The following is a 27,998-nucleotide window of genomic DNA, read 5'->3' as shown; positions in this document are numbered from 1 at the left end:
CACACACACACACACACACACACTGTTGCCCGCTAACATTTATCTCACTATATAGCCTAGGATAGGACACAAACAAAAAGAGCAAAGAAAACGTATAACACAACTGTAAACTTAAACCTTGAACCTGTTGAAAAAGATAAAATAAATAAAGAGAAAACACTACCACTGTACCGCACTATCGCTCCTAGACACGCTTCCTTCCGGCTATGCCGGCTGGGTTCACCAGTATCGCTGTGCCCGAGGGGGGTTGGGGGGGAACAAAAAAGGTAATTTGACTTTCGACGACTCGTTTATTTCAAACTCCGTGAGCGGGATCCGAAAAATAACAATCAAAACGAACCGGTCCACTACACCGATCCTCCGTTGGGTGTCTTCTTTGTCTGCCATGCTGCGAATTTTGCTCTCAATAAACGTACGTTTGCCAAAGGTGGGTTCAATAGCGTACAAAAAAACAGGTCGCTCACCCTCTCAATCTCTCAATGTCTTCCTCGTTCTTAGTTCGATGCGACGGTCGACACAGTTTCCTTGACCGTTTCACCTTCCGGCAGCTCACGAACGAGCGACAGCAACCGGTCCAGCTTCTGGCTTTCGAGCAGCTGCGGATCAACGACGCCCGCCTTCTTGCCCATCTTGGTCTTGATGCGTAGGTTAGGTGAAAGCTTCAGCGTAATTGTTGTGCCTCTATGTAAAGGGATAAAGAAGCAAACAAACCAAAAAAGCGATCAGAAACGAAACAGACCCAACACAGTGCTTCACACAGAGTAAGACACAACCGTCAACTAATGATAACCCATCCCGTTTGGACAATGAAAAATTAAGCCAAAAGACCCCAACCGGTCCCTGCAGGATGCTGCAGGATGCTAACCCGTTCCCCTTGTAATTGAATTAAATTTCTGAACAACATCCTGCAATAAGGAGTGAAAAAAACATGAAACACGTCAACATTAATTTGCAGTGAACCATGGGGGAGAACCAACAAACATGAACCAACAAACCCGCACAACATCGGATCCAGTTGGAACGTGGTTGGCACCGAATGATAAATGATGCCAATACATCGTCAACAGTGGGGTGGAACTGGTGGAACTGGCAGAGAAACACAGGACCACCGGCCGGTGCACACTTCACCTCATAAAACATTCGGTACACACTTTATCGAAAGGATGATGGAAACGCGTGGTGGAAAAGGGGAAGAAACAAAAGGAATAAAAAGGGGGGGGGACCAAATTCGAATAAATTCATTTTCCTGAGGCAAATTAAAATGCATGAGTTTGGTGGGTCAGAACCAGGTTGGTTGAATTAAATTTCCGTGCCATGTGGTACTAATAATGGTAACGAACGAACATGGCAATACGTTTATGTGAATGGTTTTGTTTTAAAGACCACCATGTCGAGAGTTCAGTGACAGGTTAATATGTTTTCAAAATTGGAATGAAACAAAACCACTCAGTTTTATAAATACACCTGTTTCCATCTACGTTCGAATCTCGTGCCGTTTGCATCGAATCGCAAACCGCCTGCTTCGAATCGCATGCCACTACGATCGAATGCGTGCACCCATGGGCGAATCGCGTGCCAGTACGGTTGAATCGCGTTCCACTATGGTCGAATCATATGCCACTACGATCGAATCGTGTGCCGCTACCATTGGATTTCTGAAAGCAAGAGCATAGTAAACTGTTTGTTTACGTTTGAAAGCTGTTTCCTTCTTCGCCGACGGCATTTCATTTGTAAAATACTAATAAAAGGGATTTATTCTATGATTATAGGTAAACCCCACGAATATTGGTTGAAACCAAGGATTTTACCATCAACAACGAACACCGAATATTAGTTGAACACAAGGATTTTACCATCAACAAGGGACCACGATATTCGTCGATAACAAGGATTTTACGTGTAATCAGTGAATAACTGCCTTTTATTAGTACTATTTTAAAAACGAAATGCCGTCGGCGAAGAAAGAAACAGCTTTCAAACGTAAACAAACAGTTAACTATGCTCTTGCTTTCAGCAATCCAATGGTAGCGGCACACGATTCGATCGTAGTGGCATATGATTCGACCATAGTGGAATGCGATTCAACCGTACTGGCACGCGATTCAACCATGGTTACACGCATTCAATCGTAGTGGCGTGCAATTCAAAGCAGGCGGTTTGCGATTCGATGCAAATGGTACGAGATTCGAACGTAGATGGAAACAGGTGTAAGTTACTATAGGAATTTATTGACCCGTAAATCGTTCTTATTTGAAACTCTTATTGGAAAAATTAGTACCTCTTTGTTTATTCACAATAAAAACGCTCTGAGGCAGTAAAAAACTAAAATAAAAGCAACTTCAAACTTAAAACCCTCATAAAATTCCGCCACAGCTTATTCAACCTAATCGACGGCGAGGCGCCTGTGCGCTACGACCTTCATCAAACAGTCCCAACGCCCAACGCCCCAACCATCGGCGACTTCAAGTTACCGAAATACATATTTTGGCAGGCAAAAAGCAAGTAAACATCAATCATCGTTAACCGTTTAATTATAAGATTTGATAAATGGAGAACACACCCTCCTCTCCCACCCGCCACGCAGTCGTGCAAAAACAAAGTGGCACACTTGAGTGCCACTAAACAGTCAGTCGATTGGCTACTGCCACTGTAGAGCCTGTAGAGCGGTGTGTGTGTGGGTGTATGTGTGCTTTTGGTAAGCGGATTATGTTTATCAATTATTCGTCGAGTAAGTTTGTCATTAACAAATTATTGACGCTTCGGTGGCGTGGGAAACATTTAGTCATAATTACTTGGACCGAACGCAGGGACATTGGAACTGGCAAGTAAGCACTGCGGAACGACAAAATGCGAATATTGCCGAGTTTGTAAAACGGAACATCAAATGACAAAGGGTCGCTTTTGGGGCGAAATTAATGAGGTAGCTTTTGAAAGTTTGACTTACTGTCGGAAGACTTTTAGTTTGGCAAAGGATTCAATAACAATAAGCTCTCACTTCTGACTGTACAGATTTTGCGATGAATTCCTTTTTTTGGTTTTTAGTGCCTCAGGCGATGACTTTCATGTTTTTGTTTCTAGCTGTGATAATTATTTCTATTAGTCGGGCATTTACATCCTAAGTGGTCTATTAAAGACTACTAATAAAGGGTTCCTTCAAGAGCGAGAAACGATGCTGGGTCTCGCAAGAGTATCAAGGATAAAATATTCGGTAATGTAGAACTACAAATAAATCTAGTACACCTGGAGGCCGGTATGACCTGGATATGCTCGTAGGTGAGTAAGCTAAGCACAAGGAAACTAATTACAGTGAAATCTCTCTAAGGTAAATCTTCATGGGACCGTCAGCTTAGAGAGATATCCATGTAGAGGAAAACTGATGAAGGTGTTGCTATGAAGTATCCAAGATACTAGGAGAAAAACATGGCATCCTTTGACCAATATTTTTGTGAACGCCTAAAAATTCATTTTAGAGAATTTTAGAAGAATTGGGGAGACATTCATCTTGAAGAGACATAACATGTATGGAATATGTCGAGACCGTCAAAATTTGCATCCTAAAGATACATGAGATACATTGGCCCGTCATGGGTTCAAATCCCGAATAGACCGTGCCCCCATACGTAGGACTGACTATCCTGCTATGGTAACAATAAGTCACTGAAAGCCAAGCTCACTTCACTAAGTGGGTATAGGCAGGCCTTGACCGACAGCGGTTGTTGTGCCAAAGAAGAAGAGAAAAATTCAATTCATCTTCAAGAGACAACATCTATAGTACTTTCAATTATTGAGGATAGATAATAGAACATGAAGAGTTTGATGATATGACATGTATCTGAATCTAATATTCATTTGCGTCAAGATTAAATCACTTCCCTAGTAGCAATCCCAATGCTTCTGTCGGTCAGTATCCTTATCCATAACGGACACTACCTCCAGTGTTGTCTATGCTATAGCTCCGTCTCCGTCTCTGAATGTAATATAGGAGTAATATGCAAGCCGAGTATTCCTGCCCCATAGATTCAATGTGCAATCAATAAAAATTGCCTTCCTTTCCATGCCTTCCATACATTACACTACTATCTATCCTCGCCTTCACCAGATTGCTGCCGGCGAGCTCTACTTCATGCAATCGCAAATCGAACCCATCAACACCACTAGAACAGAAACAGAACGATACCTTGCAAGCATACGCCCCGGCTACGGGCATCGTATGCAATCAAATATTCAAACAATCTCACCCATACCCACCCAAACCAAACCAACCCCATACTCACTTATCGTCCCCGACGATGATAAACGGCAGCTTCTGGTTGAACGCCAGCCGGGTAAGCTTGTTCTTGCGCTTCGAAACGATCGCCTGGGTACAGATGGCTTTGTACTTGTTCACGTTCAGATCGAACACAAACACCTTGCCCTCGGTCGTGACGGCCGCGAAAACGGTGCTCGAGTACGGTGCCCACTTCACGTCGCCCACCGAGGAGCCCAGATCGAAGATGAAAAGTGGTTCACTGGGGGAAGGGGGGAAGCAAGAAACATAACTCACATTAAGCATTCGCACACGCATTTTGGCTTTCTGACAGAGCAGAAGCTTTCGTATCCTTACGGGCGCATATCTTCCCATATCTTCACCCGCCAATCGCCACTGCAGGAGGCGAAAATGTTCGAATTGAACTTGTTGTAATCCATCCGATGCACCGGCAGATAGTGTGCATGATACGTCATTAGATATCTGTGCCAAAAAGAAAATGGAAATGGTCGTGATTGTACATGCTGCCAAAACCGGGAAACGTCCTCTCACACCTACTTCGAGCTGTACGCTGTGCTGCACTTAAAGATGTATCCTTCCTCCGTACCGACGAGGAAAATTTCTTGATTGTGCGGATGGAACACCATGCAAGTGCCGCTACCCTTCAACCGCAGCGTACTGCCATCGGGACCGCTGACCTGATCCAGCTCGAGAAACAGCGTAATGATCGTGGTAATGGCCAGCTTGTTCTGCATCAGCACCCAGTTGAACACCTTCCCGTCGGCCGACACGGAGAAAAAGTTGATTTCGCCATCCTGCATGTCCGGGCCCCACTTGATTTCCCACACGCACTCCGCGTGTTTGCCGTTGACGCCGTGCGAGATGTAGACCGGGCCCTCCTTCGTACCGACCTGCAGGTTGTACACGATCACGTTCCCATCGTACAGGCCGATCGCAATCAGGTACGGGTACTTGGGGTGAATGTCGCAGCACATGGCACCACTTTCGGTGGCGACTGCAAGAGCGATAGGATAGTGTTTTGTTGGTATTGTGTTTTTTTTTAGTAACCTGATGAGGGATTGTGGTACTCACTTCTATAGTCCGGGAAGGAGGGATTTTTTATGGTAAACAAGCAAACGGCACCTTCAGCGTTTTGTTTCATAAAGTCCACTGGAATGGGAAGATAAAACTTATCAATGAGGCTGTATGTTGTGAATTGATTTATTTGGTGATTTATTACTAAAGTTTTCACAGTATCTCAGAATATCATATTCTAACAATGGTCCTTTATATAATTTAAGCCAGAAAGATTAAACTCTACCCTTTCATATGACTGTTACGTTCCGTTATATTGAATTTCATCATTCGAATACAAACAAAGATGCAATTAAAAATGTTTTTTTTTTATATTTTACATGCATTTTAGTACTTTTAATAAATTCAAAAATATAGAATTAAACAGTTTTTAATATTTAAATCAATAAATCGTGAGCAAACCTGAGAGAGCCTGCGATACATCAGCGTTGGTTCGCGTATTTTTAAGGCTGAAAATCATAGGACGTTTAATTTAGTTCGGCGTGTAGTTTTGTATAAAGTATTGGGCATAGTTTTAGCTGCCAATTGTTAAACTACCCTTAAAACCCCTTCAATATTTTGATTATCTTTAGACTTATCCATACTCAATCCAAAATTGTCATGTTTTTAATAATGAGTTTGGCCATTTTTAGAATAAAAAAACACTTTATTAACTATATAATATAACATATATAGTAAAAAGGACGGTCCCATGGTACACTGGCACGAATTAACTTAAAACATGCTCGTTGTGGGTCCGGCTGTGTGGTACTGAATAAATCCCGAATGCCTGTACAGGCTGGCATGACCACGTAGGTCATTACGTCAAACATAACATATAGTAAAACACTAATGGAAAATGAAACCGTTAAAAAAAAAGGTAATAATTATAAAAACACTTATCTTACATGTTGTTCAAAGACTATTTTCATATTCATAAATCATACCACAATGACCACACAGTGACCACAATTAGCGACCTTAAAAAATTATCTTATTTTCCTATTTACCATGGTTATTATTTATACTAAATTTTCATCTAAACTGTCCTTTATCATTTCAGAGTTAGCTAAGAAGGGTGCTTGTTGTTCACTAAATAAAAACATCAATTTTAGTATATTCAATTCTATAATTCTAGGCGTATCTTAAATTGCTTGTTTTTGTATAATGGCGTTAGTCAACATTTTGCAAAATAAAGTGTCCAAATTTTTTGAATATTTGATGGTCTAATAGAACGTGTATGAAGTGTCCTCAAAGTATTATGCTTAAATAAAGAATTGATCTGAAAAAATAAGCCAAAGTCATCCTACACACAATCAAGACATTGTGTATACATTTAAGTTGAACAATTAAATAAATTTATTATTTTAACATAGTTCATCTTTTAAAGTAAAGCAATAATAAAACAATTATCATACCAAGATTATGAAACTAAAACAGAAGATTTGACTTTTTTCATACAGGAAGAGAACTAAATTAATGTTTGAAACTTAATAGATCTGTAAACCATCATTTTCTGAGTAAATAAAACCGTTTGTAATTAATTACTCATACCATTGAACAAAAACCTTGCTATAGTATAGTATAGTATATTAGGCAGCATTGAAAAGTATAAAACTGTTATACTTCTATATTTAATTTTCAAACAAACTCTCTCTTTGGCTCCATACTCAACAACCTAACCGTCAAAAACCAACGACACAAAATCCAACATAAACCAGGACAACCTCAACCAGAATGTATCCCCCAACGTAACCCGACAGATTGCCCACACATTAATAGATCCTCGACCGCACAGAAATGACCAAGCCCAGAAGGGAATGCATAATGTTATTCTCATTAAATTAACTTTTCCAATCTAGAGCATGTACTCGCAACTACCACCATATGGTTTTCCCGTAAATTCAACCCTACCACATGACCGGTTGCGTTCTTTAAATACCGTTTCCGTAGCTCAGTGCAACAGCTCCGTCACGGAACAAGGGCAGAGACGGCATCATGTCCAACCAAAAGGGTAAAACAATTCACTATTTTCATTTAATAATCCAATTTCCTGTGACGAGTGAGAAGCATTCATTTCCACCCTTGCTTCCAGTCTGCTCGGAAACTCGGAACGCCACCTCACGGGATCGCACCTCTTAAAGCAACCAGCGTCAACAAACAACCCGCGTACGTTCCGGGCCGAGAAATGCAGGGAGCGAAAAATAAAGTGAAACTACCCCGTGCGGATAAAAGGTGTGCAAAGTGTCATAAAAGAGTGGAGTGGTATTAATTTTGATTTTACTGCGCTTTTATTGCCCACCAACTCCCGCGGGGGAAGCACCGTGAACGGGAACGAAAAACTCGCGAATTTTCCTCACACAAGCGTGGTAGAGCGTGTCCCATTTTTTTTTTTTTTTTGTTGTTTAAGGTTTCCCGACAGCCACAACACAACGTCACCTTAAGCTGGAGGCTTTAGCGAGAACAACAGCAAGCTGTCCGGCAGAGAAAATGAAACTCACAGCTCGCGATGAGCCTTTTTTACGACCAAAACCAACTATGGGACGATGTGATACGATGGAAAAGTGGAGGAGGCGAGTGAAGGAAAATGAGCGAACATTGTGAAGTTCCACGCCGTCACCATGCCGAACGGACAGGTCCCGAGCCGACTGGTGGACCCGACAAGCCTCAATGACACACGGAGCGCACATTCGTTGTTACCATTTCCCACGGATCCACTTGAAAAGCGGTCGCCAAGTCGCCGACGGTCGACGCAGTAAAGGTTTAATGGGTTGTAACGGTATCTTGATTTTATGGTTTACTGTTCAATGGATTGAAAAGATGAGAAATGGGTTGGGACAGTAAGAGAGAGAGAGAGAGAATGCTGAGTGATGGAGATGGAATAAATGTTCCATTACATTCTTTCCCAAATTGCCCCGCGGGGTTAAGGATGACGAGATTTGGAGGCTTTCGAGCGAGAACTTAAGGATAAGAGAATATTTAAAACACTGAACCGGCATATGGGTTGTATCACTAGGTAGACTTTTTATGACATTTTGTTAAAGAGTTCAACTTGTTTGAATTTTTAAAAATATTCTAAAGCCTCAGAAATCACTCGCTAAAAATATTTTAAAAGCATTTTACTGGATTAAATCCTCCGTACAGTCTTCATACAAACGCGTACTTTTTAATTACCAGCTATCCGCTAACAATACTCGTAATAGCTCCACATTGGTATAAACAACAAGCATTTATCTTTTTAATAAGCGAGTGAACATTATTGAGATTCAGAAATTTACTTTGAAAGAAGATCTATTTTTTACTACAATTCACTGTGCTTACTGAAATTTCATGGTATCTGTAGGTGCTTACTGAACCATCAAAACATGTTGCGACAAAAAAAAACAGTATAAAAACTGTATTAAATAACATAAAACATGAATGAATATGAATATGAGGGACTAGGAATCTCTGCGCATCAATTAAAAAAACTCAATTTAAAAGAAATATTTCTCTTTTTATCGCTACCAGCTGCTGAAAAATCAGCAATATAAAAATGGCTTTACTGTGATTTCAGTAAACGAGCTGTCATTTTGGTGACTACCAAACATTACTGAATGATTCGGTAAACAATATTTTTAATGAAAAGATTACCGAATTGTTAGCTAAAAAATCATTCGTGATACCAATAAACTACTACAAGTACCAGGCGTCTCCTTCACAGGTGGCTGGCAGAACAAAATTAACTATAGAGACTATTGTGAGATTAACGAAATAATTTGTAGTTTTTTCCAATAATTTCATATATTTTGCGTGCTTATTGCTCGAATTAAAAATGTCAAATCTAGTTCCTTAAATAAACAAATTAAAATAAAAAGTGATTAAATGACTTCGCATATTACAATACCGACGTTGACCGATGCATATTAGCTAAGCAGCATGAAGCAAGCTGTGGCTAACAAGTCTGTTAGTCGAAAGTATTGTTGCTTATTTTTGTTTATTAAATAAAATTACCCATCCACCACAAAGGCTTAACGAGAGCCTGTTTTAGTACTAATTTCCTAAAATGTTTCTAAATGTAATCGCGCTTAAGTGGTGCTCAAGTCGACTCATACATAAGTATACATTTATACGCATTCCAATTGAATAAACGAAACATGTATCAGTGGGATCAATTTTTTTGAATATCATAACATCAAATAACTGAAGTATATTTAACTGTTTGATACAATTTTATTTAAACCAATACAGGATTCCAGTGTATCATGGAATTATCATGTAAAGGAACATTTCAATCACTTGAAGTTTAAGCTGGTATATGAAACCGGACAAACATTTTGTGCAAGTTTGCAATAATATAATAGAATCAGTCAACCGAATTGGACAAATTCAAACCTTCCAATGTTCAATAATAACGACAATTAATTGATTATTATTTCCCCTCAGGAGCTGCTCCACTCACACATAGAACTAGTAGATGGGTTCAACTTTAATATAAATTAAAGCTTTTTGATATATCAAAGCACCATCACACACCCTCTTGCAGGTACAGATTACTTCCAAGGTTGGTTTAACACTAAAGTTTTATTGGTTGCTAGCTTTCTACATTAACATCGATACATCCCCTCTCATAACAAGTGAAACTAATCAATCTAGTCAAGGCCGCCCGCCTTCGCCACAACATCACAACCCCATCCCCGACAGCGAACCAGCTCCGATCGGGGTTCATTATGTCCCATTATCCCTCGCACTGTAATATATTTAGCAAGCAAATCATGTTTTCCCATTCTCCCGCCATGCCAGGCACCATTATCACGATGGAACTCTACATTCTACTAAATAAACCACAGCGGCTAAACTGATTCCCGTTCATCCAATCGGAAGCCTTGCCATGGCTCATCCATTTCCCCGCCATTGCCAACCAGCCGCGTGCAAGTAGCTGGCAACGTCAATGCAGCAGCCCATATCTCTCAATTAATATCCGTTGCCCAACATTTCTTCATTGATTACGGCCCGTCATCGTCCGTGTGTCGTAGTCGCCGTCGTCGTCATTGTCGTCTTCCTCATTGTTGCGCGGCAGTAGCAGTTAGCGTCTTTTCACCTTTCGGTCTCAGCTGGAACCAAAACCGAGTGAAGGCAACCATCCTGACCTATACCATCCGGGCGGTGTTATATCTTTCGTGTTATGTTTGTGTCGTTCTTGTGTGTCAGTCGAACTCCGTCCCTTCCGACCCCTTCTTCTACCACAGGCTCTGGCGTTTACTGGCGGAACATCAAAACTTCCGCAGCACGTAATGAAGCCATAAATAACGGAACAAACCGAACGACGGCATGCATACCAATCGCACCCGGATACCCGGTTCAGTGCGGTCGGAAAACTGGGACAGTGGCACCACCGGCTGGGAGCAACTTTCTTCCACGCACGGGCTCTCTGCCTCTGCAGTACGGCACGCTTGTCACGTTCTGGTCTGCGGTGCGTCGTTTGTGTCTTGCGTCCGTGTACGCCCCATACTTCCGAGGGGTCGCAATGAAGTTTGACGGACGGGACATTTCAATCAATTTCAATTTTATCGATTTCATGTCGTCAATTTGTGACAATCCCATCGCTTTTGTCCCTCAGTTCCCGTTTTTTTTGCCATCTCCCCGTAGGGAGTTGGCACATTTCCCATTTTCCGTTAAAGCAAACACTTTCAATCGAAAAATCGTTCCGTACTCACGTGTCCCAAAGCAGACGGCAAACAGATCGTAGTACAGCGTGTTGAAGCAAAGATCGGTAACGCACATCTTCTTCGTCCGCTCGTAGGAGAACTTCCACAGCGGCAGCAGTGTGCCCTCCTCCTCGCGGAACTCATCGGACGGATCCTCCCAGTAGCGATAGTCCTGGGCGATCTCGTCGTAAATGTTCTGGTTCACCATCCGCTCGATGATCTGGCACGCCTGCAGGTAGCGCTTGTTAAACTCTTCCGCCTGTTTGGCCTTCTCGTCCTTGCGGCTCTTCTCGTCGCGCCGCTGCAGGCCGGGCTTTTTCTCCTTCTCCCGTTCCTTCTCGCGCTGCTGCTGCGCGTAATCCTCGATGTACGAATCGTAGATCACCCACTGGAGTACGCTGGCACCGTACGATGATCTTGGCGGTGGTATCGTTTGAGTGTCGACGGACTGGGCAGAGGATCGATGGTGGTTGAGTGGTTCAAGAGTAGTTCAACCGGTTAAGGCACAATGACTTACCCGTGACGGGTTCGCTATCGTCAAGGCGGCACGTTCACAAAAGTTGAACTGATTCGTGAGCTTCTTCTTCGGAGCTTCCTCTTCCGGCGGAGGCTGTACTTCTTCCTCCTGCTCTTGACCTTCGCCTTCACCTTCCGCTTCATCTACGAGTGAAATAAATGCGGAAAATCAAAAGATGATCGAGGATTTTGTTTCATTTTCCTCGTTCCACTGCAGCCATTGTGGCTTCCTTATAGCGAAAAAAGACGTAAGTTAATGGATACATTCAATACACACATCATGTAACTGATTGGGAATTATTGAGCTACTACTTACAGAAAATTAAGATCTAGGTAATATGTACAGTCTAAATAATTTAATTTAATTTAAATATTTATTTTAATGTTGAGTGGAGTGTATTGAGTAAAATAAATGAATTATAGGGCCACAAAACGTATTAAATCATTTATAGATTCAAATAGTAATCAAATAGTATTGACAGGTATCAATAAGTTTTTTTTTGTTGCTCTCTCTCTCTCTCTGTGTTTGATTGTTTATTCGCATTATTTTAATCTAATACGAATAAGACGAGACAAACCTAATAAGGTTCGGGTAATAACCAATGGGAAGCCCTGAATATTGAAAATGGAACGATTTTCATAAAACTATGATAAATAAGAATCAAAGAGTTTTAGTAAAAGTTTGAAATATGTCTCAATATTATAGAAAAAATATCTTTTTTACATTTAGATGCTAAATCGCTTTCTTAAATAGTTCATAGATTCAATAAAAAAACTCAACATATTCCATTTAAAGCATCAGCTTTTATATTATTTCATATTTTAGAATATAAACTACACTGATGGAAAACGAAACTAGGGTATGATAATCGTACAGAATATTACACTACTCTAATTATTATGTAAAAATGTTTAGCTAGATATAAAAACGGCAATACTAGATAAAATAACTACATATTAAATGATGTAATTTACTAAATATTAATTAAAAAAGTAAAGTAATAGAAATTACATCTAAATACCGTACATCTACCAAAGCGACTAGCGAAACACGCACAACAACAACAACAACAACAACAACAGGCAGTCAACGAACAAGAACAAAGAGACGAATAAAACAGCTGAGAAGAATATCACAGCAAACAACGGTAGCGGACAAAAAGGTTCAAATCGATGCTGCACGGATTTAGGATTTGCTTTGTTTTGCAATTGGTTTAGGGGGTTTGTTTTGCCTAATGCTTTACGCTTTACCTTCATCCCGTTCACCCTCTTCGCCGTCACCAGTTTCCGGTGTGTCGGGCTTTTTCGTGTCCTCCTGGTCTTCGGCGAGAGTTTCCTTCGGTTTGTCCAGCGTGACATTCAACTCTTCGCAGTGTCGGGAACGAAAAGCCGCACGGATGACGGTGACGAGTTTTTGTTCGTTTTTTTTTCGTTTTCGATTTGTTTGTTTGTTTTCATTTTCGAGTGTTCCGCATTATTGTAGATATGAGGTTTTTTTAAATGTTCATCATGCATTTTGAAGTGTGAATATTGTGGCGGTGGTTGTGTTTCGGTGAGGGGAGGAAAAAAATGGAAAGAACAGGCCGGCGCAGAACGTCGGTGGGGGTTGTGGAAAAAATGGAATTAATACAAGAGTGGTATACAGGTGGGAAAAAACGGTCTAATACGGTATTGCGAGCGTCAGGGAACGACCGAAGAAAGTCTTTGCGTGTCTTCAATGCTGTCAACTTACTCTGTACAGGGAGGATTATTATTTAAAGGGAAAATCCCCACAACTGAAATCTATCATGATGAGCTAATACCAAATTAATGCTAAAATATTACACAGGCACAAGACTTTCTCTATCGTTCAGGGTTTAAATTACATACAAGACTGACAGAATACCATCTGTTAGTATCTTTAGGTGACAAGTATGAAAACTATCCGAGTAGTACTGCTTGTACACTTTGCTAGTTGTCTCTATTAATGTACATGCTAAGAGAAAGACACAAGACCTGGAGCTTTTAAGAAAACTGAGTATAATAGACAGGATTAATGTAAAGACAACAAAAACATATAAAAGTAGTTGATATTGAACTAAATCAAGAAACAAAAATACTTAAACATGCCATTATTAAAAAGATATTTAAAGTCTTTCCATGCACCAGCGACGAGAGTGAAAGTATGAAAGAGAAAAAAGTGAACAAAAGAGCAGTTGCTTCTTGGTGCAGTGCGCTCGTGGATAGGTAAAGTAAAAGATCCACAGCCTTGAAATGGGTTATTTTCGGTATCAATTTGCTTAAATTTCTGTCTTGTTAAGCACGTTAGGTAGAAAACCACGCACGGATAGCATACATCCAGGCGCGGCGCGCACACCAACACACCACGCAGAGAGAGGGTTACTTTAAACACGGCATAAATGAACGGAAAGACCCGCCACGGGCGGAAACAGAACGCGAAATAAACGGAACGAACAGCTCGAATGTCTTTTTTCTCTGCAGCTGTGTGTCTCGGTGTGTGTGTGTATGTGTTTACATGCTCGCTGAAAAAAAGAAAAAGGAACTAAATTTTATCCGCTTTACCGTCGGTGCCCTTGCGCGAGATCTGCTCCTTCGCCTCGTCCGTGTCCTTGTGGATGGAGGTGCCCTCGAACTCGAGCAGCGTGATCGTGTTCTCGGGCGGTGGCACCGGCAGGAACGCACCCTCCCGGAAGTCGTACACGACCAGGTTGCGCGGCAGGTGGCGGTTCTCGGTCGACAGCAGCTTCGGGATCTCCTCGCCCAGCTCCGCCTCGGTCAGGTCGAGCTGATCGTCCGGCTTGAGCAGCTGCTTCGACTTCATCCACGTGTCGAACTCATCGTTGTCGACCGGTTCTCCCTTGCCGATCTTCTGCATCGAGGAGATTCGATTCTACAGCCGGAAAAATTGGGGAAATGGATGAAAGAATAGGATACACAGAGCGCATTAGTACGGTGAACTGAACATGCGAAAGCTGCTGCTGCTGCTGCTGGACGAAGATTACATCGCTACCATCACTGTCGTAGCTGGCCAAAGAGGCTGGCGATGCCATGCTGGTATGTTTTTTTTTAACTTTTCACTACAACCCTCCCAAGACCCTTTCTCTCTTTATATCGCTAGATTTTCCTGGCCCAACACACAGTACAAAAAGCACAGATTGCCTCTCGGACGGACACAACCAGTGCTAACTATCCATCCCAAGCGACAGCCCTGGCTAGACTAACTGCCAGCCCGCCGAAGGTACATTCAATTTACCACCTTGCGGCGCGGTTTCTCGCCGGTTTTTGGAGAATGCGACGAATGCGACAACTTTTTCCCCCCACTGCCGAAACCCTAGCTATGCCTAACTTTTTAACCCTTCGGGGAGGAAAGAAGGAGCGTCTGGCAGGCTTGTCGTCAAATCCTTTTTTTGCTGCTGCTGCTGTTGCTGCTTGTTTGTTACCTCTGCCCGTGTGCAGTTGTTATTTAGCTTGTCGCACCGGTCCACTTGTTCGTGTCATGTTTAGCAACTCACACACACACACACACGCCAGCTGGCGTGCCAAGTTTCCATTGCCACTGCATATTAAAAATATATAATTCGTTCGTTCCCCCACCAGCCGCCCATCAAGCCCCAATTCACCCAGTTTGTTAGTACAGGGTTAAGGTGTTTACTTTGCCCCTGTGTGTTGTAGCCAAACTGTGCCGATGGAGGAAATGTTGGATTGGTAAAGATTAAGGCAGCACAAGTTTTGGCCTTTCCACGATGATACAAAAAACTGCGTTACAGGGTTTTCCAGGGATTCATCATAGTTGTGTGTCCTTGACTCTTTCCTACTGGAAGTGAACTTCATATGGTGGAAATTGGACTCTATGGCACCCTTTTTGGACAGGCTCCTTCGAAATTTCTATTGGATTTGTCCAACAAGGATGCTATAGAGTTCAATTCCCATTACATTAGGTTCATTTCACGTTAGAAAGAGTTCATTAAGTGTCCCACGGCTATGAGAACCTGTGGAAAACCCTGTATAACGCGAGCGGCCACGCTTTCCCGTAACCCTTCCCACGAAAGCACCTCCTTTGTCAGCTGCATCCTAATCTAGTTGATCCAATCTTTCACGAACGAACAAACTCCTCAGACAATGAATGAACCAGAAAATGGTAGAAAGGGCTTGTTTTTTTTTGTTTTATTCTTCATTCTACAGTTTTCTTTCGCTTCCGTAAAAATGGTACCAAACAAACTAACAAAAAAAGCAACAGAAAAGGTTTTGCATAATGCGAACCATGCGGGGTCCTTGGTTCCTCCAAGAACTTCCCTCTGCGATTCTAAAGGCTCTGTACGTCCTCAGCTGGGGACGGATTTGTTCAGAACTCCCCCCCAACGTTGACGGACGGGAGGGTTGAAAGAGTTTGCGACCGATTTTCCTCCCACCAAACCAAAGCAAAGCGAAAGAAAAGCCCAAGCCCACGGGCACTACGGGCACATTCGCTGATGACAACAGATAAATCATCATATAATGGATTTCGCTTTATATTTGAAAAGTTTTCCAAAACCTTATTTCTCCTTCCATTGTCTATTCCTCCATTCGCCCCTCAACTACCATGCTCGTTCCCTAGCCCCTGAACCGAGAAGAAAAAGGTACCATATTATTGTTTTATTCATATTGTACTGCCACACCGTATTGTTTTTACTTAGGCTTATTTTTCTTCTCAGCTTTTCGTGCCAGGTTTATGTTTTTTTTTTTCCTCTCTGGGAAGCTCACTATATAATCCGATTGCAGGCCAGCGCTTTGCGCGCGGAATGGGCCGTTGGTTGTCTGTTTGCATATTGTTTGTATCGGGCCATTATGTCTTTTTTCCCTCCCATTGCGGGTATGCTTAAAGGATGAAGGTTGCATCGCACACGGTCGCTACGCGGTAACGGGAAGGTATCAGATCCAGACACAGCATTAATCTTATTGCATTAGATATTTGTGATGGAAGAAGAGGAATGAAAACAAGCATTATCATAAAGATCGAAACATTAAGATTTGTGCTGAAAAGTCCATTGCATAGGATAAAACAAAGCATGAAGTCTTTAGCACACATTATCTGTTAAATTTATGGATTTATTTAACTGCTCGAAAGGCTAATCGTGCACGAGACTGAAGGCCTTAATGTTTGTTTAAAAGTGTTGTCTTATAATTCAAGAATATTTATTTTCCCTAAGCACGAATTACAATATGTTTTTCTTATACGAAAAATACTGAAATTCAGTGAAAAGTTGTTTTTCCAGCGGTCTGATAGTGACTATCGTGCCTAAAACTAATACATTTCACTGCAAATTTCAGATTTTTTGTTGAACAAGTATACTACACATAGCACACCCCAAGGACTTTCAAACATTGCTTTGAAAACTTTGGATAGTGACCTTCACTTAGACCTGTTATCCTTAGAATCAGAGTATCCAGGCGGGAATGAATCGCTAACGGATAAAGAGACCAGCAAAACAAGGTTTCGTAGATTTTTTGATATTCAGGATGAACGGTTTATTGTTCATCTTTTCACTTAATTTGTATTAAGTAATTTTAAAGGAATTATTTGAAAATAAAGAGATTTTAATTTTAAAGAGATTAAAGTAACTCAATACGTAAATAAGAGATTATTCTGGTTGAAATATACTAAAATTATTAAAAACATACTAGCTGAACTGATTCGACACAACCCAATTGCCAAATATAAACAAGTGATCTAACTGGTCAATATCGATAAAAGAAAACAGGTCCAATGCGTTATCATACTCAAGATACAAATTATCGCTCAGTTTATAATATGAGCTTGTAGGCAAATACAGGGTTTTACACTTAAATTTAGAGAAGCTGCATACGTTTTCGGAATCAATTCAGTCATGGCAAGCAATCTATATTTTATTTATACTAATTGGACTAGGTCCGGTCGCGTGGTACAGTCGTCAACTCGTACGACTTCACAACATGCCTGTCATGGGTTCAAGCCGTGGAAATACGTAGGACTGACTATCTTGCAATGGTAATCAACAAGTCTCTGAAAGCCAAGCCCAGTGGCACAGGCAGACCTTGACTGATAATAATTGTTGTGTGAAAGAAGAAGAAGAAGAAGAAGAATTAGACACTTGATTAGGTTGATAGATTGTGAATATATGTCAACAGATTCAATCACAGTTGTCAAAGCATCTACTTGTTGAAATCTATTACACCTTGTCAAGAATCCATTGTGTGTATCTCAAAATATATGTAGCTTGTTAAAACTAAGTTGTATCGAAAAAGTATGCACCTACTATACAGGGTTTTCCAAGTCACTTTCGAATGTGCACGTAATTATTCACCACATCCAAAATGTTTTTCAACAGCTGTCAAATGGTGTATTTGCTTTCATATGAGATTTCAGTTTTAACACATGATTTTCAACACAAACTGTCAAACTCAATCCAGCTTGAGACGTGTTGAAAGTCATGCTGAAGAAATTAACAATTATTATGATGATAACCCTGAACTGACTTGGTAAACCCTGTATACATTACAGTGATTTCCAAGTCAGTTTCGAATGTAAACATTGTTATTCACCGCATGCAAAATGTTGTTCCGCGTCAATCTGACATTTCATTTCCATCACAATAATTTTCAACTTCTACAGCATGATTTTCATCACGACTCAAGCTGGATTGAGCTTGACAGTTCTTTGTTATGTGTTGAAAATCATATGTTGAAACTGAAACTTCATTTTGAAACAAATAAACCATTTGACAGCTGTTGAAAAACATCTTGAATGCGGTGAATAACAATGTTTACATTCGAAACTGACTTGGAAAACCCTGTATTTATGAAATATATAGTGTTTGTATAACTTTTCCAAGAACCTGGTTTACATTTTTGTAATATTATGACTTGTGGAAGAAATTCAAATAACATTCTCTAATCCGTAGATAAAACTAATTACAAAACTAGAGTTCTATGTTTGATATCACCCACCATATTCTACACATACCTCCACATATGTGGAAAACTCATTACAATATAATACCGTAACGATGCGGTCCATAAAACACAACAGAATTGGCAATTACTCTTGATTGAAATACCCATTACAAGAAAGTGATATCGCGCTGCACACGTTTTCTATAAAACAAAACACGCAATACCGTACACATAGAGCGATAAAACTACTACAGTACGTGGGTGTACACCTTACCAAACTTTCATACAGTCGAAAAGAGAGATGGAGAGCACCTAGAGGAGCAATGAAGTGGAGAAGCTCACTCTGCACTAAATAAAGGCTCCAAGTTTAATCGACCACGTCACAGCATCCCCACGAGCGTGATAAGCTCCACACGGAGCCCCAACCTGATCCACATTCGCACTGCTCGCTATTAACTTCACTCGATAGGCTCACAAAACACGTGCTGCATAAGGTGTATTACTGGTGGAGGTAGTTTTCCCCCGCTGCCAACACCCGACACACCCGACCGATGCACAAATGTGAACTTTGCTAGCAATAAGCCTCATAACATCACAGGCCTTTCCCTCCCTGTCCAGCGCAGTGTGTTGATCGTGTTCGTTACTTACGCAGCATTACTTTTACTACTATTTCCATTGGATCCACCTCTCTCTCTCTCGTTTAACACGCCACATTTACTCCGCACCATTAGAAGTGTGCACAAAAATAGCGTCCACAAAATTCCAACATCACTGCCCTGGTGGCTTTCCAAGCTTGCTAGCCAACAGCAAAATATCGAGGCAAAAAAACCGAAACAAACCAAAATAAAACCTAGCAGCAGCGGGAAAAAGTTTTCGCCAACACCAACAGCATGGGGACAATGTTGTGTGTAGCCACACGACAACGGGAGGCACACAAAGAGAGAGAGAGGGAGATAGATAGATGGGGGCCTGCCTGGCCACGATGGGGAAGTGTACCGGTTTCGAGTAGCGGCACGGCACTACTACTAAAGCCTCATAAAACCGACCAATGATGTCATTACTAACCATAACTTCATTTGCTGCCGACATTTTCGTGCGCATAAAACTAAGCACAATAAACGACACGGCTCTGGCGCTTTCCCGGCGTCCCTCGGTCGGTCGGTCCAGTGCGGTGTCGGTTAGTGTTTTCCACTTTCGGGCCTTGCGGACGCACACGGACGAGGACACGCCCGAACGGACACAGCGATGGTGCTATAGATATATTGTTTTTGCATTCCACAAAGTTCTCAACGCAGCCGACTCTTCATCCTGCACTAGGATGAAGGAACGAGTTTCGTTTAAAAAAGAAAAAGGACGAGGAATTTTCTCATTTGCTTCGTTATTACTTGGAGCAAACACACACACAAGTTTACTTTTAGCAACCTTCACAGAATTTCTCCGTCCATCCATCCATCCCAACGGTCGATCAATCGTCACGCGTTTGCTTTGAAGCAGGCACGGTCGCATACATACTTTCGCCAGCAAACGCCATACCAGCTTTATGCCTTTTTAATGCCGTTGCAATGCGGTTCGATGTGGAACCGAGTGCCAACAATAAATTCTGCAACAAGTGTGCTCATTCTTTTTTTTTCTTTTTTTTTCAAGCGGAAAAACTGAAGAAAAAACAGCACAAAAAGCTCAACTGTACGGAAGAGCAGTGAAGCCAACGCAGAGGAGGCACGTGCTTTAATTTCCTCCGTTTGTAGCACGGTGGGAAAAGTAGGACATTCCAAAAAATGAAAAGCAAGGAATCAAAAACGAACGAAAGGTACAACTTTGCTAAAGGAACAACATCCTGGCCTCACCGTTACCCTGTTTAAGAAGTGACATAAAGAAATGCTGAAAACAAAAGAATCTAATCATAATTAACCTTCCCTTTTTCCTGGTAAAACTGCTGCTAATATTTCCCTCTTCCCAAAAACAACCTCTTTAAAGACTGTTGGTAGTGTGTGTGTGTGTTTTCGACGATTATAACTTATCACCACGCACCACGACGGTTAAAGGTTGAAGAGAAAAATCAATACTATCACCGAAAACCGTACCGTACACCCCGTGTCCCGTTGACTTTTTCCACTTTTTATTATCCTACTTCTTCTTTTCGCTTAACGATGTTAAACTTATGGTTTAACAGGAAACACATACCCAAACACACACACTAACAACGTGCAAGTGAGCGGAAGGCGAAATTTGCGCTCAGTTTTTAACATCGCAAAATATTTGCCCTAACTTTTAGATGCACTAGACACATCCGCTGCCTGAACTATTCCTTCTGAACTATAAACTCACCCAGAGAAAGGATAAGAGAAGAGTGGATGGATAGAAAGTTGTGCATAGCAAAAAAGAAAATTGGTAAAACTCTCGTACTACCACATAACTCATCTCAAGCGTTTTACTAGCTCCCGACCTGCGTTGATCTTAAGGACGTTGTATTCCTCTCCTCTTTCTCGGGGATATGCTTTATGCCCGCTATCAGCAAGGAGGATAATAATTTTTCGCACAATTCGTCTTTCAAAGTGTGTGCAAGCGAAAGGCAAGCAAAGAAAGTGCAATCGCACGGACGGAAGCAGTAAAGTTTTTAAATTAAAAGTGACATGCATGCCTTAAGGGTATGATGGACTGATGCCGGGGTCCGGTTGCTGTCACCTGGTGGTGATCGAGTGTTTGCACGAGAGTGTTTTTCGCATTTTGAATGGCCTAACTTTTGCTCTTGCTTGTGAGGACATAATTTGAATTACTCAAAAAACGGGTCAAATGACGAGCAGCATTTAATATAGCATTAAATATAGCTTTTAAGTGTGTTTCAGAATATATGTTATTAATTACGGGATAGTCAAATATTTGATAAAACAGAGCCCATAACGATTTGTTTTGATTTTATAGAGACATTGCGCTTCAATTTAAAATCTCAGAAGGCTCAGATTGAATTAACGCGAACTCGTAACACGATCTTATCCCTTTATCAACACGATTGTGTAATAAAAACATGCCATTTTGCTTTGAAAACGATATACCCCAAAAACTTCACAGAAAAGGTTCAACTCTGTTGACAGATTAATGACTAATTATGTCAAACACTTCAGACATTTTCATCATGGTCTACCAACCAAAAATGCCGGTTTTTTTTAACGTGAATTGCTCTGTTAAAGACTTGTCGTGGTATTCCGATGTGTACTCTTTAACTCCCAGGGATTCGACACTGTGGTTTCATAGGAGATGTATCGGGGTTCTACAACCGACAATACAGCAAGTTTCTTACTATTGAATTCTCTGATGTAAGTTTTTGCTAAACCAATAAAAAAGCATTCTCAAAGAGATGTTGAGTAGCGTTCCAAAATCGTACTCCAGTGACACTGTTGAATTTTCACACTTTTTTTTACTAAAGTTGAGTAAATATTTACTAATAAAATCAAGATGAAAAACTCTTCACCTTAGAATAAACTTAATTTTTCAATCGATGCAAAGCATTCCCTAATTATCAAAAATTATCAAAACCTATACAATGGGAAGTTTAACCATACTCCAATAACGTAACAACACGGGATCCAGGGTCAAAGTTGGAAAAAGACTGCAGATAATCAATTATTTTTTCACCAAAAATCTCGATACTATTATCATTAATATTGTGTTGGAAAGATGTTTGTACGTTTAGTAAGACTAAAGTATGCATATTTTGTTCAAACAAAGGTGAACTGATTAACATTTTAATGCAAAATACATGTTATTTGAAGCCAACGTACAAAAGCAAATTAAATTTGCATAACGGTTGAAACAAAACTATCATAAAACATCACATTTTTCAGAAGATGACCGTTTTCATTTGATATACAGTCTGTTCCCGAGCTACGCGGTTCTCGACATATGCGGATTCGGAGATTAACGGTTTTCTAAATGTAACAGATCAAATGTCAAATCAGTACAATTTGCTTCGAGAATTGACCAATGCAGTATATACTGCATTGCTTTTAAAAAAATATTCCACTTAAAAGCCAGAAATATTGTAGTTTTCTGCACGAATCGTATCAGATAAATGATAACGTGAAAAAATGTACTAAATTTAATAAAAATGTCTAGTAATTAAATGTAGTTTAGCTCAAAAACATGAAACTCGACTTATGCGAATGTTATGCGAATTCCTCAGCAACGCATTAACCGGGTATCTCGGGAACAGACTTTAATTCTTATCAGTTGTTGGTAATTGATATTATTTATAAACTGTCCCTCTCAAACCCGTAGGGCTACCATAGGGATTTTTTTTCGTACGATTTGCAATAAATTCAACCAATAAAAATAAGATTCATCGAGAATATAACATCTTACAAGTTACTTTATAACTTGCTGAGTCACATGTTTCTCACAACACTGAAAATAATTGCAATTTGGCTAGAGTCCTTTAACTCAATAGAGACCATATTTGCGTAGAGTAAATAATAATCCCACTTAAGCAATCACAAATTGAATTTATTAAAACAACTGCCCAATTGATTGCTCCATAAACAGAGCAAAAACGTTTCTCTCACACTTTTTTAACCATATAAATCAATATTGTTCGACAATCATCAACAAGCACATATTTTTAACATTCCTCACATTTCGCTATCCCATTTCTGTCCACAGTGCTTCAATCGCACATTAATTAATAACACAATATGCTCCGAACACACACACGCCCAGTGGCGAGAAGAAAGAGAAACACTTCAATATGCAGGGAAGTTAATTGCAAAAATATGTTAATTAATCAACATCGCAAACGCAAAGCAAACAGAAAATCAACCGCACGGGGACACCATTTTCCTATATGCTTCTCGTATTGTAGGCAACAGAGGGCGAAACTTTAACGCCGTGCTCAACAGTTAACTTATGACATTAAATTAAAATTCTATTTTCCATCTACTTGTTGGAGCATACACACACAAAATGCCACTTGCATCCTACAAGTTGATTTACCTTTTCTCTTGCTGGAAACCGCACAAAAAAACCGTCCAGTACACACAAACACACCTTACTGCCGGTGGAGCTGGCCTTCTTTTTTTACCACCTTTTCTTTCGGTCGTTCTGTAAACTACTTCTGTAAATCTGACACAAAAAGGCAGAAGAGTAAGCACAGGATCAAGAAACAAAAATAACAGCACAAGTTTCCAACGAACCAACGAAAGTTAATGTTAAATGTTACGATACAAAACTATCCACACAGCACGTCCACGGGGTGCAAAGGGGGTTCGTCACCGGCAGTGGCGGCACCACAACTAAAAACAGAGCCCCCGGCAAACGGGAAAACTTTTCCAAAAAAGCCGATCGTTTCACCGCAGATAGCAGTCGCGAACTGGTAAAAAATATGAAAACTAATCTACGATCATGTCCCTCGGAGCGTTATGGCCCCCGCCGGTCCCCTCAGGCCCACCCACCCACAGGGGGGCAGATATTGACGGTGGTGGAAGGTGGAAGCATTAAATCGGGTGTACCTTGTTGCACAGCTCACCACCGTTGGAAGGCGAGCTCGAGTTTAAACGTGGGGTTGAAGGCGAATTGTGGGTGAATTTTTCGGCAAAATCGCTTCTACTCGCTCACCCCAACACACACACACACAAGGGCAAACGTGTACAAAAAGGAGGAATGGATTGTTCCACCCACTCAGCACCCTACCACACTCTCCACTCGTTTGGAAGGAAACAAAACTTTTGTTTACAATTTGCCAAACAACCGACCGGAATGGGACAGGATTATCCTTCGAATGGATGGCGAAGGACAGTGGTGGGGTAAAAGCTTTCATTTTCCGTCAACCTTGATGCTTTTGCAGGCGCACAAAACCGTATTGAGTTTCCAAAAATAAGCACAACAAGAGGAACAGCAAAAAAAAGCAGGCATCCTCGCTCGCTGGCACGAAAGGGCGAAACAGCCCCCGATGGCTGGCCTGGCAGCATTATCATGTCCCGTCGTGTTTATGTAGCTGGATGAGTTATTTTCCCTCAACACACACACACGAAAGCACACGACTGATCCATCGTGCAGCGATTTATAAATCAACCTCGGCGAAGCGTTTTCGTGATTGGCTTTTTGTGGCCACTTGATAAGAGTTTCGCTCAAAATTCGGGTAAGGGTGGAATAAAACTGCTAAATTGATTATCCCGTGCGGAGAGGAGCTGCAAGGGATTGGATTTTAAATCGTAACTGCTCGCTTCCATCGCAATGAACCGTTGGAAAGTTTTGGCAACACGCGAGCTCAAACGGTTTCCCGGGCTAGTGATAGAGAGAGAGAGAGGGATTGAGAGAATGTGCAACGAACAGTAGCTTTTAATAATTGCATAAATTACGCTATCATAAATTTAGAGTTTGAATATGACAAAATCGATGCTAGACAAGGGCACATGCGAATATTTCATACATTTTAATTGAAGTAATGTTTTTTTTACTTTAATCTTTTATAATATAATTTAGTTTTTTGATAAATAAATAATCAATAACTATGAAACAGCTAAAGAAATGAAAAAAAAGATAAATATAAAAAAATATTTATAAAACTTTTACCCTTTTTTTCTATACTTATGTTCATGAGCTTATATATTTTGATTATCAGTTTGATATCATACACATTTCTCGACTGATACCTAATAATTAGAGGTTTTAATATGTTTTCTAATTGTATTGCCATGGGATTTGTCGCACAAATTATTGATCCAATGGTTCAAACAGTTTTGAGAAGCGCTTAATGAATCAGGCAATAATCCAAAAATAAATGGAAAATATCAAAATATAAAAAAAAACCATGGACCGTATTTTAGCGTGTACAACGACCTACTTTTAGGTGAATAATGACTAACTTCAGATAAAGAGGTTCGAAAAGATACGGATTACACCTTTGATATCACATTCGCTTGCATAAAAAGATATTCTGACCCTTTATGCATACTAGAAAAAGCAAAGAGTGTTACCAAGAAAATGCGTAAGGAAAAAGAAAAGAGAATTATAAAACCAACGATCTCACTAGTTTGTTAAATGGGTTAAAATTCTAGTTCTAATTCTAGTTCTAAAAATATAAATTTATAACAAGGAACCAATGAGATCAAAAATGAAAGCTCAGAAAATACTAAAAATATACGAAAGTAAACTGATGGCCTTCCTTTCATTTGTACTAAAAATACAAAAAAAAAAACAGATTTGATCTGAAATTGGTAACATGAACAAATTTGTTGTTGAATATTATAGAATTAAAAGTTAAAAAACACTTTCTTCCAAAAATAATGAATAATTCATGAGGGGACGTTAAACATGCTAAAATACCGTCCGGGAGCGTAAGTCGAAAGGTTGTAACTAAGCAATTTCATTACACTATTTTTTATATAAAAATATTTATATATTAAAACAATCACTTTAAATGTGCTTTAAAAGACATAACAAATAGGAAATGAAGCATCATATTGCATACTTTAAACGCTTTACTTCCTAAGCACAATTTGGCTTAGGTAGCTGACAAAGGAAGACGTGCCAACTGCTAAGATGTTCTCTCAATGAAAATTCGGTTGCACTCCAAGCTCTACACGCTCCTTCTCTCCCGGCTGCACAACCCACATGCCATCAACGAGCCAAATATTTTCATTGGCATTGGCGCATTTGGCGCAAGATTAGCATTGCTATTAGCATGTTTATTCATTATGAACTTGTGTAGTGTAGACCGTGCTGCACTGGAAAAAGGAATATGCTTGCATCGGAAGGATTAAGGTAGAAAGATGCCGCAAAAACGTGGTGCTGGTGCACACGTGGCAGCGCAAACCAACCACTGCGGAGAGAAGAAACCCGCTCCCGGACATTTTTTTAAAGCTTTTTTCCACCGCAATGCATGTGACCTCGATCCACTTAATTCAGAGCATTAGACGTATTTTGGCCGTACAAAATCGAGCAGAAAAAAATAGATCGGAAGAATCACACGGGTTTTGAATGCTTTAGGTCTTGAATACTTAAGCTTGTGGAGCTTGAGGTTTTGAGTACTTCAAGCATTGAGAGGAGCTTGAAAATCATGGAATATAGACAAATGTGTAAAACTGCTTCAAAAAGGGATTAAACGGAAAAGTCTAAACCCGTTGAAACTATCAGAATATCTTCCCAAAATAGCCTCAATTTAAATCTGGCCTTATTATTCCAATCCATAGCAATCCACGTAAACATATTTCAATACAAAGTAAAGGTATTTGAATCGTATTGCTCCAAACTGCCATTTCCTCTAATTACCCACTTACGGCCCAGACCTGCACGAACGATGTGCAATATTCATTTTCTCGTTTACCAATCCCAAAACTCTTCCCCATCCCCACACACAAGCGACAATCATACGTTTTGTGTGGAAAAACTTTTCCACAACTTGAACAGCAGCCACCACCTCCGGGCACGTCCCGTATGGTGCTTATCACCATTCCACCAGATACGAAACAGCCAGCAGCCAGTAGTCTCAGTAAAGTAAAGTTTCATCAGCCCTTTTCGCCGAGGTAAGTCATACCATCCCGAGCTCAGAGAGAGTCTCCTGACTGTTTCCAACTGCCAGCGCAATTCAGGCGGAAACCAAACTTTCTTGGGCAACAAAAAAAGAAGGGAAAGTCCTCCCCGTTCTGCGAAAGATGACATGTAGACAGATAATAGTAGAAACTTGGAGACACATCGAACAAAAAAAAACAAACAAAAACGCCACGCTCCATTACATAACGACTCAAAAACTGTTGTCCCATTCATGGGGCATCGCCAAAGGAGTCGTGCCTTTTTTTATAAAACAAAAAAAACGAAAAACGCGAAACTAAAGTTCAACGACGTCGATTACGACGGGGGACCGATGGAAAAATGTAAAATGAAAAACAGGCCCAAAAAATGGGTGCCCTTCCAGGTTGTCACTGGCGCAGAAGACTAATCAATACGGGTGTAATGTCTTGGAATCATGCAACGGATATGCTGGGCAGGGGATGGGGCATGCGGGAGCATTGCGGTGCAGCAAAAGCAAAGCCCATAAATCAACCCGCTCTTTATCGGTGTGGAACTCTATCGCTCTTCCCATTGCACCATGCAACCAGCTTCACCGAAAGCTTTTTGGCCAGGTTACGCTAAAAATGTACAAAATACGATGTGTTTAGGTTGTGTATCGCAATAAAGGAACTATTCTACCATCAAACTACGGCAGCTACACCAAACTGTCAAAACAAAGTATGCACCGTGTTACGTCTCTTGAGCGGCATCCTGGCTCTGTTGTTGGTGGTGGTGGTGTGTTGGGTGGAGCTTCCTTCCTTCAGTGTTCGTCAGTGTCGTGCTGCCGCTGGGCTAATTAATCAACCCGTCAACTGGACCACCGTCTTCGTGCTGCTGATCCGAGCTTCGATCCGTTTGCCGCCAGTCGTGACGTCTAACCTCACAACAAACTCACAGGGAGTCTTCTTTTTTTCGGGCGTAATCCTACCCGTGACAGTCCAAAATATTAACAGCACTGCTCGCCTACTCGTGGTTCCGGTTACACAATCGATGGGCGCAACGGAAAGCCCAAAAAGGGGACGGGGGTG

At 40.8% G+C, this 27,998-nt stretch overlaps 1 protein-coding gene across 4 annotated transcripts; it reads right to left on the bottom strand.

The window, feature by feature from the left end:
* Window positions 1-5: 5 nt before the first annotated feature.
* On the bottom strand, window positions 6-27,998 carry LOC1275533 (dynein intermediate chain 2, ciliary). Of its 4 annotated transcripts, none has more exons than XM_061658458.1 (10): window positions 27,657-27,998; window positions 14,086-14,413; window positions 12,775-12,888; window positions 11,525-11,667; window positions 11,017-11,455; window positions 5,339-5,416; window positions 4,805-5,261; window positions 4,604-4,729; window positions 4,275-4,508; window positions 6-681 (listed from the first exon to the last, which is right to left on the bottom strand). In XM_061658458.1, the coding sequence occupies exons 1-10, from the start codon at window positions 27,678-27,680 to the stop codon at window positions 495-497; spliced, it is 2,130 nt and encodes a 709-aa protein (XP_061514442.1). In that variant the 5' UTR covers window positions 27,681-27,998; the 3' UTR covers window positions 6-494. The 4 variants fall into 4 exon arrangements, with proteins under 4 accessions (XP_061514442.1, XP_061514441.1, XP_061514444.1 ...); XM_061658457.1 differs by lacking the exon at window positions 27,657-27,998 and adding an exon at window positions 14,526-14,917; XM_061658460.1 differs by lacking the exon at window positions 12,775-12,888.

The sequence above is a fragment of the Anopheles gambiae genome, chromosome 3, assembly GCF_943734735.2.
Source record: "Anopheles gambiae chromosome 3, idAnoGambNW_F1_1, whole genome shotgun sequence".
NCBI classification, from domain to species: domain Eukaryota; kingdom Metazoa; phylum Arthropoda; class Insecta; order Diptera; family Culicidae; genus Anopheles; species Anopheles gambiae.
Note: the sequence above shows the minus strand (reverse complement) of the source record. Positions and strands in the feature narration are given on the sequence as shown.